At 48.0% G+C, this 15,664-nt stretch overlaps 2 protein-coding genes across 7 annotated transcripts in view; one reads left to right on the forward strand and one right to left on the reverse strand.

Annotated features, from left to right (window-relative positions):
* Positions 1 to 900: 900 nt before the first annotated feature.
* Positions 901 to 9,383, reverse strand: NFU1 (NFU1 iron-sulfur cluster scaffold). 6 transcript variants are annotated; one of them, XM_079329044.1, is made up of 8 exons: positions 9,295 to 9,383; positions 7,618 to 7,724; positions 7,151 to 7,286; positions 5,333 to 5,399; positions 4,731 to 4,845; positions 4,476 to 4,539; positions 2,262 to 2,436; positions 901 to 1,631 (listed from the first exon to the last, which is right to left on the reverse strand). In XM_079329044.1, the coding sequence occupies exons 1-8, from the start codon at positions 9,339 to 9,341 to the stop codon at positions 1,584 to 1,586; spliced, it is 759 nt and encodes a 252-aa protein (XP_079185170.1). In that variant the 5' UTR covers positions 9,342 to 9,383; the 3' UTR covers positions 901 to 1,583. The 6 variants fall into 6 exon arrangements, with proteins under 6 accessions (XP_079185170.1, XP_079185173.1, XP_079185171.1 ...); XM_079329047.1 differs by lacking the exon at positions 9,295 to 9,383 and adding an exon at positions 8,966 to 9,034; XM_079329045.1 differs by lacking the exon at positions 9,295 to 9,383 and adding an exon at positions 8,926 to 8,966.
* Positions 9,175 to 15,664, forward strand: part of GMCL1 (germ cell-less 1, spermatogenesis associated) — a 110,431-nt gene continuing 103,941 nt past the window's right edge. Inside the window, exon 1 of the mRNA XM_079329033.1 lies at positions 9,175 to 9,184. The gene's annotated coding sequence lies outside the window, so the exon portion shown is untranslated. The remainder of the gene's footprint in view (positions 9,185 to 15,664) is intronic.

Below are 15,664 nucleotides of genomic sequence, written 5' to 3' on the forward strand. Positions count from 1 at the left end.
ATCTCCCCTCACTGCTGAAGCTGGACCAAAGCCCAGCTCCCGCCCGAATTTCCAGCAGGCAGGAGAGTGCCGATTTCCCACCTTTCCCTGGGAAGGTGAGGGGCAGGAACACGCACCCTGCGGGCAGCCACAGCAGCGCTGCTCCCCTCGGAGCTCACCCTGCCCCGCAGCAGGGAATTTTGTCATCAATTGCCTGGTACCGTGTACTTCACCTGAGAGTAAAGGCAATTTCACACCACTTTGCAGATCCTGAGAGGGCAATTCAAACAACTGTAGGTTATTATTGAAAGCTGAAGAAATATTTAGCTAAAATATTTGTTTTCAAATTTCTACCAAGTAAGAGGTAGTTTATGGTTACCATATGCTGATGTGGTGCTATAGAGGAGATTCTCCAGCAACTGAACTGATTCTGTTTAGGGACTCGGTGGAATAATTACACTGGCAAGGAATGAAAGAGGGGAACACACCAGAGGCTGTCAAGCCAATCACAGGCCCAATGAGGACAACTCAGGTCCATGGTTTAGCACAAAGAAGGAACAGAATTCCTGGTCACAAAGCCCTCTGCTAAAGCCAGGCATCAGGAAGAAATAATTCCTCCACACAGAAGTAAACACAGCTCCTTGCAAAGACCCATTTATATATTCCAACAGCAAACACTATGCATGTTCTGTATGTCAGAACAGCAAACACTGCTCTGCCCTGGTGTGCAGGACTGGAAGGAGCCCTGCTCTGCCACATCCCCCAAAGAGGCAGCCAGAGAGCAAACAGGATATGGCAGGAGCAAACACAAACACAGCCCCTCCTTCCCTCTGCCACCCTGCACAGGCAATCCGTGCCTGCCAGCACTGCACCTTCCTCCCGACGCTGAGAAATCATGCACGTGTAAACACAACACTAATGGTGGCTGAAGGATTTTACTGCTACATGAGCTAATGAGTCTCTCTACTTACTGAAGCTGATAAGGATCATTCTTTTCCAACATTTACTTTAGAAAGTACGATTTTTATAACAAACTTATTTTGTTTCTGTTGCTATGGTTTGCACGGTAGTAATGAGCAAGGAGGTAACTTTCCACAAGCCGTGGCAGTGTTACATCCCCCAAAATGAACAGCTCATGTTATAGGTTATCTTTCATACAAGTTTGATAGGAATCAGCAGCTTTTTAACAAGACTTGATAAAATTAACATTCCTGAAGCTCCCATTTACAGAGTAAGGGCAGAGAGTCCTGTCACTCCCACAGGTTGGAGGAATAAACATCTAATATTGCTATAGCAGAAAAAAGCCAAGGAACTTCTGCCTTCTCTTTTTTTCAGTATTGAAGTTTTTGTAAGAAAAAACAATAAAGAAATGCATCACTGTTTTCTGAGCCCACCATTTCTTTCTAAAGACACAGCACAAAGTAGAGAATTTTTTTTTTTTTTTGTAATACAGGGCATTTAATAAATTAGTGGATGAACTGCTTGAACTGATGGTACAGTAAGTACAGCTATTTTTCTGACAAGGTGGATTGGGTTGTTCCTCAGCACAAAGATGGTTTACGTACACCAGCAGGTAAATGTTTATTTGCCACAGATGACGAAGCTCAAGTAGAATTTGCTTCTTTCTCCACGTCATCATCATCGTCAACAACCTGAAATCAAATCCAGAAGTAGTTTAGATAAACAGTTTAAGCTCTCAGTCCTGCAGGATTTATTACATTAAATCCCTGCTGGGCCCAAGGAGAACAGCAGTTATTCCACACCACTGAACGACAACGGGCTCGGGAGGAAGGCAAGAAAAAGTGGCAATCCAAAATGCCAGGAGGAAATGAGCTTTAATTATAGGAGCTGGCCAAGTTGCCACAAGGGCCACAAAAACAATTGCTCCAGAGAACAGGTATTTCATGAGAAAGCCAAAGAATCTGCGTGTCAGGGGACAAAGCTGGTTGCTTTTTATCACCAAAGCAACAAAGGCATCAGCAGCCAAGTGTGTCCAGCTCTGGGCTCCTGGGCAGAGGAGGGGTGTGGCACACTGGGTCACCTGCCTCCCCTGCTGCCCACAGCATCAGCCAGCCCTGCCCCAGGGCACTGCAGCTGCTCAGGCAGCCTGGCACCCACAGCAGCCAGGGCTGCTCCCTGCTGAGCTCCTGATCTGTGCCAAGATACAGCTGCTGACTTGGACAACCTGCATCTAAGCATGCCTGGCTTTCCCTCCTGCTGGAAAGGGACAAAGAGCTCCTTTCCCACTGGAAGAAACCCTCTGTGATCTCTCCCTGACCCACCTGCTCAACGCCTTCCACCTCAGGGATGTAGAACTGGAGCATGTTCTGTATCCCGTTCTTGAGGGTGATGATGGAGCTGGGGCAGCTGGTGCATGAGCCCTGCAGCTTCAGCTGCACAATCCCATCCTCAAAGCCTTTGTAAATAACATCACCACCATCTTCTTGCACTGTGGGCCTGATGGAACACAATATTCAACTTAAAGCTTGTGGAGCTGAAATATGGATCTTTCCAGAAACCCTCAGTAAAGCAATATTTAATACTCACAAAAAATTGTCAAGATAGAGGGATTTAGTCACTATTTCTCTACAACCACCTGGTTCACATTTCCAACAACTCCTGCTGTGTGGGTCTATCTAACATAGAAACTTTTTTTGGGGGACAGCAGGCAAACCATTTTTGCAATGAATGCAGCAGTGTATGAAGGAATCACTGAAATTGGAGGGTAGAGAGTGAACAGCCTGGAGCAGAGCTCAGCCTGCACAGACACCCTGGCCTGCCTGGAGGCTCTCCCCACAGGCAATCATTGCCTCAGTTACTGCCAATACCTCAGGGCGTGTCCCCCCACGGCTGCAGTGCAGCTGCCACCTGTGATAAGAAGCCCTACTTCCATAAATAAATACACAGTTCTCTACAATTTACACAGGACAGAAAACAGCTCCAACTATAAAAGCTTAATCCTGCTCAGGGGTGAAGGAAGCAGCTCCTGATCAGCTCACCCCAGTGCCACGAGCATTTCTGCAGCCTGCTCTCCCTCTGCCAGCCACAAATGCCCAGAATTGTAGCTCTGTCCCCATAGCAACATTTTTCCAGACCAAGCTAAAACCATCAAGTTACTCTAACAGAAGCTCTTTATACTGATTTCCAAAATAACTCTCTGAGAACTACAGTCCTAACAGAAAAGTCTGTGAACCTGATGCATTTATAAACTCACCACAGCAAATTATCTCCATTCCAGAAAGCCAAAGATCATGATATAAATACCATTTTTCTTACATGAATTAACTTTCTGACACACTACAGGACCTTCCAGATGTACACTCCCTGCATCCTGCACCCTCTGACAACTGCTCTGCATTTAATTTTGATTTGCTGGACAATAAATGCTCTGTGTGTAACCTGATTTATGGATATCTTCTGAGAATATCCTGCTATAAAATGAAGGGAGATACAGAATTGCTGCTATTCTCATCAACAGCTTCTTGGTGCACTGATGGGTACAGGGGGAGGAGATTAGAGAAATGAAAATGTGGGAAAAACAGAATTTTGGGCAGAAATTCTGTGTATGTTACAAAAGACCCCTGGGAAATCAAGGACTGACACACCCCAGGGAGCTTAAACAACCAGGTACCCAGCAGGAGCATGAACATTTCTGTCACAGCTCTATCCAACATTGTACTTGGCTTCTGGTTTCAACACTTAGTACAAATGTTTGGCAAAGATGTTTCAGCTTATTTCTACTTTTCTTGCTTTTTCAGGAAAATTAACCAGCATGTGTGTGCTCTGAGATAAAGCAGTTTCTGGTTCCTGCAGTTTGTGAGCTGGGGAAGATGTCACCATCAGATATCATAAACATATCAGACATCTCCCCTGCACCTCACACGTCAAGTTGCTTATTGCTTTCAGTTCACTTTGGAAGGCAATTAATGAGCACAAAAATACTCTTCAGGTAAACAACATGATCCACAGCCACTCTTGAGACTTCATTAGTTACCACAAGTTTCTAAATTCAAGCTATGTTAAAGCACCAATAAAATCACAAGAGTGCAAAGCCAAAAATTGTTGAGGGCAAGGATTTTCCACTAGGAAATCTTCCTTTGGAGTATAAACTATTCTGCAATACTTGGAAAGGAAAGACAAGAACAATTGTGACTGACATCAATACAGAGAGAAAAAGGTCTGTAAAAGCAAAGCCTCTGCTGTTTCCACCCCTTAAAGCAGCCAGGTTAAAGCCATGGACCTGTCCAAGGCACTGTGGAGCATGAGCCCTGCTCTGAAGCCACTCAGCAAAGAACTCAGGACAGGAGCTTCAACAGCAAAACCAGAGAGTTTTCAACTGAACAGCATTCCCAGCTCTGGCCAGTTCTGCACTTGAACCCCTCCATATCAGATGCTGAACCATAGAATCACATTCCCACAGAAAAATGCACTGTTCCCTAAATAAACCCAAATCCCAAGACTAACTCACTCATCCAGCAGCAATGCTCCCTGTTCACCTGATTCTTGTATCCAGCAGTTCCTTAATCATCAGTACAACTTCATCATCTTCTTCTGAAGCAGCTTGGGAGAAGAAAAATGTGCAAGTCAGAACACTGAGAGAATTCCAGGCTGCAAATTCCAGCCTGCTTTCATCTTAATAGGTTTTAAATTCTCCTGCATGATTTGCTGAGGGAAGAGTGGAAGCTTTTCTGGATGTCACAAAAGTTAAACCCAAAGGCACACCTTGGCCTCTCTCCAAAGATCTGATTTACCTGTATCTGTCCTAGGTGCCTCATCAGTAACTACAGGTAAGCCAGAGGCAAAGAAATCCATTATGGCTGCATAAATATCTGGTTTCAGCAAGTTCCAATCCAGGTCTTCACTCTCCTGTGAGAATCAGAACAGGGGAAAAAAGAATGAAGAAGAGTACCTGCCTGCTTATGCTACATTACACAGAGATTCTTGTATTAAAAATGCCATTATGGACTCTCACATTAAATGCACAGACTGGACTCCATGCTCTGTCAAGTCCAGCTTTGCCAAAGAAGTTCAGTCAGACTCAAACTGTGACATGTAAAGAAGGGTCTCTTTGTTTGCAAGCCGAGCAAGTGCTTTTAAAATATTAGCTAAAAAGGTGTGAAAGTCTCCAAAATAGGTTATTATACAACAGATATTTTTATCAACTGTTTCAGGGACTCAAGATTGCCAATTTACCAATTTACCATTCCCTGAACTTATTTTCTTTTAAATTAAAGGAGCTCCCTTTGGGTGCTTGTGTGCACTTCTCTGGAACTTCCACTGAGCCTGTCTGAGTGCCTGGCTGGATCTGCTCCCTGGCCATTTCCAGCTCATCTCTGAGCACAGCTCTGCTTACCTTGGTGATTGTGATGAAGTCTGGCCCAAAGAAAACACTTTTAACTCCTTCAATCCGGAATAACTGTCTGTTAAGGAAACAAGGGGGGGAAAATTAGCAAAAATGCACCCAATCTGTCAAACTGAGTTTTATTTTTAACAATTAACAATATGGTTAACCTAACAATTTCATCCACAGAAAAAAAAATTAAAACTGTGGTGAACTTGGAGGTAAATACAATGTAAGGCTGTAAGAGTGTTTTTTGTAATTATGGGGAGAAAATGTATTCTCTTGAAAGACTGGAAAACATCAAAAATGCAATGAATGAAAGAATCAGAAATCTTACCACAAAAGTATGTGCAATGGAAAATGATAAAAGTGATTTCACAATACCCACTTGAAAGAACTTCTACACATGAAACAGAAGTATGTGCACTGAGCATTTACATCAATAAATCAACTGGATTTTGAAAAGACTTAAACCATGGAATCATGCAAGTGCAGCAAACCATCTGAAATAATTAAATAATTCTCTTCCCTCCCTCTCCCCTAGGGAGCTTTCATTAATTATCTGGAAATTTTTATTGCAAATTATATTTATAAGGGAATTCTATTCCCTTTTAAAACAAAGTCATCCCACTTAGAAAAAACATAATCTGGGTTCAGTGGCAGACAGAGCAGACAGTTTTTCCCATGATCCTGCACAATGCACACAACCAAGCTGGTCTGCACTGCACACATTGCAGCACACACACCACCTTGGATGAAAATGTCTATCTGCAGGCAGATGACAACAAAAAGCCACTTTCTGACAGTCAATTCCACTCTGCAACCTGATGCACCTTGGCACAATGAGATCCTACAGCTTCAGCACTCTGCTAACACGTTGTGATGTCCTCAGAAACTTTTCACATTGGATTTATTACTGCAAGTCACAGAGCTTTGCCTGCAAAGATGCTGCTTGCTCTCAAACAGCCCTGCAAGAGACCTCTGGAAACATCAGAGCTGAGTGTTTGATAATCCCCCAGCCCCTGGAGGGAATGCCACAGCACACAGCTTCTGCTTTTACAGACTTCTGCCAAGGCACCCAAAGCTGCCTGGATCTCCAGGGGCAGCCACATCTCTTGGTCTCACCCTGCCCAAAGCCCTTCCACCCACAGAACACACAGAGTTTATTTTCAGACTGATGTGAAAGCAGTGACACTAAATGGATCCTCCAAATATTCCCAGAGACTCCCGCTGGTGCTCCAAGCTCCTTCTATGCCAAGAACTGATACTCCAGAGCCTCCCTTTTGATTATTGAAAGCTGCATTATAGATCCAGCCCAGAACAGTGACCTTTCTTTGAGTGAAGCATGAATCTTCAGTGAAGGAAAAATCCCCTGGTTCTGAAGTTCAGGGTAGTCCCAACACCTGCCAAAGCGAGCTGCTGCATTTATTTCTGAGTATTTGGGGGCTATTCACTGACTGCTTCCCAATTCTAAATAGTTACATGATTTCCAAGTAACTACTTTAACAAGGAGTGTTCTGAGGGGATTAATTTGAGAAATCAGGGCCAGAGGTCTCACAGATGATGCAAACACTGATTTGCAACCCCTCTCAATCCAACTGCACAAACCAGACCATGGTGCCTCCTGCCACGCCAGAGCTGTGGGGAGTACACATAAACAGCTGCAGCAACAACCTTCCCAGATTTCATCTTAGGCAGCACTAAATCTCAAATGCAAGCAAGATGCTCCAAAGGAGGAGCAGAATGATCAGCAGCTGTGCTTAAAAACATCAGCTGTAGACACAGAGCCCAGACCAAGCCCCTAACCAACCATCATGTGTTTAATAGTACCTTGCTAAAGGTGAGCAATAGGCTGCAGCTGGTGTGGAAAACTCCATAGTCCTCGACTCCAGCACTTCCCTTCCTGGAATAAACTTCAAGCTATTTGGATTTGGTGTGTCTTGAGTTTGAATAAACATGCCTCTTACTGCAAAGACAAGAGCAAAGAAGAAAAGTGATATAACCAAACCTAAGGAGCTTAAATGAAAATCAACAAGCCCAGGGTGATCCCTCTGCTCCAGAGAACTGCAGGCCAGGCAGCCACAAGACTTTAAAAAGACAACCCAAGAACCCCAGAGCCATAGGGCACATTGTGTCCCAGGAGACTGCAGGATAAAAGGAACCTTGGCTTAGCTTCTTCTGCTAACTCTTATTTACTAAAAGGCATCATCCTCAGAAGGAACAGCAAACTTTCAGCACTACCATTGGACATAAAAACCCACAATGTGCTCATCTGTTAATTTTTGACTGGGATTTACCTGGAAGATGCCATGCTGCAGATGGAAGACATGGTTTTTTTGGCAGAAGCTGGTGGAAAGGCTGTCGAGTTGTCAGATTGTGATGTTTTAACAGCACATGACAGAACCTAGAGAAAAACAACTTTACTGACAATTTCCAAATTCCACATTCGCACTGTCCCAAAGAAATAGTATTGATGATTTTAGGTGGACTCAGCAAGACACACCTGGGGTGGTGTCATTGGCTCAGACAAAGGTAAAGCGGGGAGAGCAGCAGGGAAGAAAAGAAAAAAACATTAAAAGGGAAAAGCAAGACAGAGTGATGGAGTAACAGGCTTCAGTTTCACAGCTGTGAATACCTGATTTCTGTAACTATGTGCACAGACAACAGCATCAGGGTATTTCAAAGCAAAGTGAATATCAGAAAATGAAAACAAAACCCACCTCACATCACAGATGAATTATTACATACTAAGGATCAACTATTATCTAGTTCCTCTCTTCCTTATCAACTATATGGCAGAAAAACTGATAAACTCAGTAAATACATCTGCAGGAGCTGTTCAGTAAGAGGCTGGCTCTCTCTGGGGGTCACAAACCAGAACACAAGCACTGCACACAGGCCCAGAAGCCTCGAACATGGAACAGGACAGCAGCTCTGTCTCAGGAAATGAACATCCACAGAAAAGGTCTAAATCCTGTTACTTGCTTACTTTTCTGGGCTCAGGAACAGGTAGCAACCACAATAAGGAAGGCCCCTCAGAAGCTCCCTTTAGCTAATAATGATTATATCCTATTTTACAGTGCCCAGCCCTATAGGATCCTCTAAATTGCCCCTTACTACTTAATCTTGAGCAAACTGTGGGGGAGGAATTTCCCATTATTTCATGGCCCTGAAGATACAGGAATTGGGTGGTGTAACAGCTCCTCACTGCTTGATCCTGTGCACAGGTTGGGGGGCAGAATTACCCCTCACTGCAGAGTCCTGAGCAGGTGTGAGGGGAAACAATCCCAGCTGCAGTGTCCTGAACTGGGTGTGTGTGGGGAATTACCCCTCACTGCAGGTCCTGAGCACATGTGAAGGGAATTACCCCTCACTGCAGGTCCTGAGCACATGTGAAGGGAATTACCCCTCACTGCAGAGTCCTGAGTTCATGTGAAGGGAATTACCCCTCACTGCAGAGTCCTGAGCACATGCGAAGGGAATTACCCCTCACTGCAGAGCCTGAGTTCATGTGAAGGGAATTACCCCTCACTGCAGAGTCCTGAGTTCATGTGAAGGGAATTACCCCTCACTGCAGAGTCCTGAGTGTATGTGAAGGGAATTACCCCTCACTGCAGAGTCCTGAGCTCATGTGAAGGGAATTACCCCTCGGTGCAGACCCTGAGCCGTGTGTGGGGAGACTTTCCCCTCACGGCTCTCCCGGGTGAGCACTCAGGAGCTCGCGGCTGGAAAAGGGCTGACAAGGAGACACAGCCAGGAAGAAGCGTCACCCCTGTCGGCGGTGGAGAAAGGAAGGGGAAGAGCAAGGCGCACCCGGGGCGGCCCTGGAGATCGCGGTGCCGCTAAATGCGACGCGGCCCCGCTTTCAGTCGCGCGGGGAAGGGGCGGGAGGGGCCCCCTCCAGGAACATGCCGAGCTCCCTGCGGGAAAAAGCCGTGCGGGGCAGCGGGGGCCGCGGGCCCGCGGTCACCTACCGCCCGCCCAGCCCCGCCGCCGCGCACAGCCGCCGCGCCGCCGCCATCTTGGCTCCCGGGACCCGCCCGCGCACGGCGGCGCCCCCTGGCGGCAGCGCCTGAGGGGGACAGCGGCCATGACGGGCGGGCGGGGCGGGAACCGGGGCCACCGGGGCTACCGGGCCGCCACTGCCCCTGTGCCGAGTGCCACCCCCACACGGCTGGTAAATCCCCCCAGATGCGGGATGGCGGCTCCACACTGCGCTGGGCCGCTTGCGCCAGGGCTGGGCAGCCCTTTCCGCGAAGGCATTTTCCCAGTTTCCAGCCTGAGCCTCCCTTGGCCCAGCTGAGGCCATTCCCTCTCCTCCTGTCCCTGTTCCCCCTCCTGTCAGGGACTTGTGCAGGGCCAGAAAGCAGCACAAAGTCTCCCTCAATGGACATTTACACCAAGACAGAAATGAAATTAACAAGTGTAGCAAAGCCCAAATAATATTTTGCACTTAGAGAGTCTTGGCAGCTGAACGATACCAAAAACCGCGTTTGATCAGCACACTGAGCCTCCACATCTCCCGGTCACCAGCCCTGCATTAAAACCAAGGAGCAGCAGCAGCTCTGCAGGGCAGGCTCAGGGCTCTGTCCTGTCCTGGATGTGAAGAGTTCTCTGGGATATAAACTGGATATAAACTGAAATACCTTGTGCTTAAAGCAGCAAGAGCAGTTTGACTTTACAGCTGCAGGGCCAAACCCAGTTCAGCACTTTGGTAGAAGAACTCATTAAAACCCAGATTCCCTGTGTCCAGCAAAAATATTTTCCGTGGGGAGGGGAGAAGAAAGGCACAATGGAAACAGTGGTTGTCATCAGATACAGTTTTAATAAAATGTACATAAGTTTACAAGTGGAACATTTCTTCATGATTACCAGGAACAGACGATCCCAACGGGAGTGCAAAACTTGAGCCCAGGGATCTGGCAGGCAGGGGGGACAGAGGGGACTGGGGACACAAGTCACTGTGTGTCACTGCGGGGACCACGGACACCCCCAGCTCCGGCTCCTCGTGGACACCAAGGATTTTCTCCCACCACCAGACTGGGAGTGTGGGATGCTCCACCTGCTGCATCGCACAGCAGAGCGAGCCCCATCCCTCTGGAGGCACGGGATCAGCAACACTGATCAACATCATGCTTTTAACTTCACAGGGAGCATTTCCAGGTGTATGTGAGGGTGTTTACCCACCTGCAACAGAAGCTACCCGCTGTGGGTTATTACTAGAAACGCTAATGCAGCTGATCAGGTTTCAGGAATGTGTTTCAGAACTGGAGCAATATCATGACACTACTGTAAAAATGCTTTGGGGTCTGTCAGTGTGGTCGAAGACATTGATTTAAAACATTGAGAAACGAAACAAAACCCCACAAAATTTCAACTCTCCAACACAAGAGTCTTTGGTGGAAGCTGAGTTAAAGTAACCAATTACCACTTTGGAGTGATTGAGTTCAGCAACAGATCTCGCCCAGGTTCTGCTGCTGTGGCACTGAGACACGATCAGGCTGTGCTGTCCATGCTCACACGGGGTGGGGTCACGGCAGGACAGGGGACATGGGGACATGGGGACAGCCCCCAAAGTCCTGCAGCAGCTGGGGAGGACAGTGCCCCCAGCACTGATCCAACAGGGCAGTGAGCACAGAGCCAACTGCTTGTTTTACTCACGCAGAAACTCTGATTAATCACTTTGAACAGAGACTTTAGTGCATTCAGTGGGTGAGAACCAAGAGCCAGTCCCTCTCCCAGCAGGAATCCGGGATTGTCACAGGAACGTGCTAATGCTCCGGGCAGAGGACCCAGGGCAGTGAACACCTTTTACTACAGCATTAAAAAAAAACATGAAACCAATGGTTCTTTTCAGAAAACTGATTTCAAACACCCCATTGAGTCTGTATGTCTTACTTCATTAAGATCACTGATTGTGTGGCAAATAATTAGCATGATTCTACACCAATCATTAAAACAGTAAGCTGCAGAGGCTATGGAAATGAAATTTCCACTTACAGCTCATCACACTGAGGCTGCAGCAGTGGTAGTGGCAGGATTAGGAGGAACACAAGCTGGAAATGAGAAGGGTATTAGAGTAACAGGCATTGAAATTGAATTTTCTGACCATAACCAGAAGTCCCATTACTTTATGAGTCACATGCAGAGATACAAATGAGCTGTCTCCACCCCGAGAAGAGATTCAAAACCATTTAAGCACTGGATGTGTCTGGCAGGATCATGAGCTCTGGGGCACAGTTACCCTGCTCTTCATGTAAAGTGCCTGAAGGATAGAAAAGCTGCCAAAATGCCAGCTGGAAATTCAGCCTGACCTAGGCTGAGCAGGGCTAAAGTCAAGCCTGCACCTCAGTGCACCTTCCCTTTCTCCAAGCACAAAGGGACAGGTTGATGCTCTTCCAGCATCAGTTCTGTGGGACCTGCATGTGGCACTGACAGAAGCTTCACTGGATTATTTAGAAGCAATTTTTCAAGTAAAAATGAAGAGAAGGAAGGAGAACCTGAATCCAGTGAGCAGAGGTAACACCTGGAACCCACATGGTTCACACAGGGTACCTGCTCACTCCAGCAAAGCATCTCCCTGTTCCACAGGTTCATCCCACAGCACCAAGGCCTGACCTCCCCTTCCAGCAGCTTCTGAGCAAATTCACAAACTCAAGTGCAGCTCCTGGCTCAGTGTGGCTGTGACACAGGCTAGTGACTGGGCCCTGACAATGACTCTGCTTGAATTCACAGTTTGCTGTCACAGTCATTCTCTGTGTCTCTCACTGATTCCATCCAGCAATAACTGACTTGGGGGAACATATATTTAAAACAAAAAAACCCTTTTTGGGTGTATATTTAAACAGAAAACGAAACAACAAAACATAGTGTCAGCTTTGCTGAAGAAACATCTCAAGGGAAACCCAGAAACTTCTTTACAGTACTTCTGTTTTCACAAGGTGGTGATGGAGGACAGAAAGCCCCATAACCACCACTATGCACCAATATTTTATTAACTCTGAGTGCAGCTGTGCAGGGCAGGGGGATTCCAGCTCCACGACCCCCCCCCGACCTGGTCACTATTCACCAGCAACTCATGGGAGCCAAGGTGACCTCCCTGCATCCCAGTGTTCTCCCTCCTCACCCAAGGCTCCAACACCTCAGCCCAAGCTTTTCCCTCTCCCTTCCAGGCAATCCCCACACCCAGCAGAACACTTGGCTCATCTCTTGCAACTTGAGATATTTTGGAGGGGAACTGAATTAAGGGAAGGGGAAAGTAAAACAGAGCAACTGGGATTTCTCTCCAAGACATTGCTCCACCAGGTGAGGCCTGATGAGTTTAACATCTCAAGAGACTGGGAGCAGCACAGAAGATACAAAAGGTAACAGCCAGCAAGGGCCATTAAGGGCACGTCAGCTCCAAACACCCCCGGCATGGCCAGAAACACCGGCCCGGGAAGGAGAGATAAGAATGAGAACTCAATTAACATCGGAGGCAAAGAGATCTGTAACCAACGGGAAACCAAACACTAACAGCTACATAACCTGGAACCAAGGAATGTTACACCAATGAACTTCTATGGGGTTTTCACTATATAAAATATGTCAAAAACCTAATAAAACTTGTGTCAAAGAATTATTTCCTCTGCACACCCGGCCTGTGTGTGGACGAAATGATTTGTGCTACACATCCTAGCTAGAAACAAAGCAATGCCTTGATTCTTTAACACTAAAAATGTTGTTGGAAGGGTTTTGTCATTCCCGCAGTTCCGGTGACACGGGGAGCGGGGGATGGAGCCGCGGGCACAGCTGTGACAGGGGAACGAGGAAAGACACCCATCAGAGCAGGAGCACCGGCGGGACAGCAGCGGGGACCGGGACAGCAGCGGGGATCGGGACAGGACCGGAGACTGGGACAGCAGCGGGGATCGGGACAGCAGCGGGGATCGGGACAGGACCGGAGACTGGGACAGCAGCGGGGACCGGGACAGCAGCGGGGATCGGGACAGGAGAGGGGATCGGGACAGGAGCGGGGACCGGGACAGGAGCACCGGCGGGACAGCAGCGGGGACCGGGATAGGAGCGGGGATCGGGACAAGAGAGGGATCGGGACAGGAGAGGGGATCGGGACAGGACCGGAGACTGGGACAGCAGCGGGGATCGGGACAGGAGAGGGGACCGGGACAGGAGCACCGGCGGGACAGCAGCGGGGACCGGGATAGGAGCGGGGACCGGGACAGCAGCGGGGACCGGGACAGCAGCGGGGATCGGGACAAGAGAGGGGATCGGGACAGGAGCGGGGACCGGGACAGCAGCGGGAATCGGGACAGGAGCGGGGATCGGGACAGGAGAGGGGATCGGGACAGGAGCGGGGATCAGGACAACAGCGGGGATCGGGACAGGAGCGGGGATCGGGACAGGAGCGGGGATCGGGACAGGAGAGGGGATCGGGACAGGAGCAGGGACCACTCACACGGGAGAAGAACCCCAGTGACAGGCCGGGCGGTCGCGGCCACCAGCGGACACGCAGAAGCTGCGGCAGCAGCAGCAGAGGGAGTTCTACTGCGAGGGGAGACACAGCAGCGGCAGGGCACTGAGGGCAGCGGCCACCAGAAGCCGGAGCTGCGGCAGTGCGAGAGCAAAGCCAAAGGAAAAGCTGCCGTGAACCAGCAGAAGCCAAGCTCCGAGCAGTCCGGGCCGTGCTCCGGGGCGCGGAGGTGAAGGACAGCGAGCGCTCCAGGTGCCATCCCCGGGACGCGCTGGTGCCTCTTCTGTTCTGAGAGCAATGCGAAGGATGAGGAGGAGTTTGAGGAGAAGGAGGAAGAGTCTGACAGTTCACGGATGAAGAAGGAATTGGGGATAAGCAGAGGAGAGAAACTCCTTCCAATTGAACAGGCCAACAGTACTCTCAAGCCGATGTTAATACAAAAAAGGGGGAGTGTAGGGATGTAGACTGCAAAAAGCCTTATAGGCATCTCAAGTTTTTGAATCTCCTTCAGAATGACTCAATCCCAGACCAATGTCACTTTAGGGGATTGCAAACTCACCTAGAGAAAGCTCAAGTATTTGTTAAGAATCTTGAAAGTGAAAGATGAGAAGGACCCTTTCCATTAATAAGCTGGGGAAAAGGATGTGCTTGTGTTTCACAGATTCTGGCCCACAATGGGTACATGGAAGGGTGATCCAACCAGCCTTGGTTATTCCAACTTCATCATCAGCTTGGGAAACTGAAAGGACAACATGAATGGAGCTTGCTCCCTGACTGGTTTGTGGGGTTAAGGGCCTAACTTTAAAGATTTTTACACAAGAAACGGTGATTCTGAATATGCTGTTTATATCATAATACTAATACATGAAGTTTTTATAAAGAGATTGAGCTGTAAGACAATTATAGGATGTTATTTATAGCCCTTGGTTGGTTGTAGGCTGTTCATGTTACCATTAATTATTAAGGAAAGTTTATTTTTAAGATATTTTAGGGAAACCCTCCCAGCCAAAGCCTAAACTCTGGCCAAGCTCTGGCCCCGGCTGGTCAGGAAGTTTGCCATCAGACCCAAGTATTTCTGCTGTAAAATTGTCATCAAGTCCCTTGAGTCGCTGATTTAGAAGTGGCAATGTGTGTCGCTTAGTGATGAGAGCGACCATCTAGGGAAATACTGTGTCTTGTAGAAGGATACAGAAAGAGTTTGCCTTTTGTAACAAACATCTCTGTTTCTCTGCCCGGCTGAGCCCATGCCTCATGATAACAGCCCTGCTTTTTGGGAACAGGATAGGAAACATAATAACATTTCAGAAGGAGAGCAAATGGATTTTGTTTAGGTTCATCCTTAGCCAACAGGAAGGCAAGAGGCAGAATTCATTTGAGTCGAACTCTCTGCCAATATAAACCAGTCTAATGGGGCTGTGGCCTCTGCTGAGTCACACCACATGAGGTACATCAGGACAGGTATGGAGCTGTTCACGTCAGAAATTTCCCTATCAAGTCTACTTTTAATACTGCAAATACATGTCTCTCCTTCACCATGAGCAGATTTCCAGGTCCTACACTTTGGCATAGACCACACAGGAAATGCATGTGTAAAAGAGAAAGCTCTGCCTGATTGTTTGCACGACCTTCCAGCAACAGTGAGAGCCTGATTGCTTTGTTGGGTTTACAGCACAAAGGCACAGTGACCCTTCCCTGCCTCCAGCCCCAGCCAGGGCAGCAGCACCGCCACGTGTTCCAGTCCTGGGGGAGCAGAGCTCTCTGCAGCACTGCCCAGACTGCTGCACCCATCACAGCACAGCTCTGGCTCTGTGAGCACACCTGGAGCTGTGACTGCCACCACTGACTGCAAGAGTCACAATAACCCTGTAACCTGG

This window comes from Erithacus rubecula (genome assembly GCF_903797595.1).
Source record: "Erithacus rubecula genome assembly, chromosome: 29".
Taxonomy (NCBI): domain Eukaryota; kingdom Metazoa; phylum Chordata; class Aves; order Passeriformes; family Muscicapidae; genus Erithacus; species Erithacus rubecula.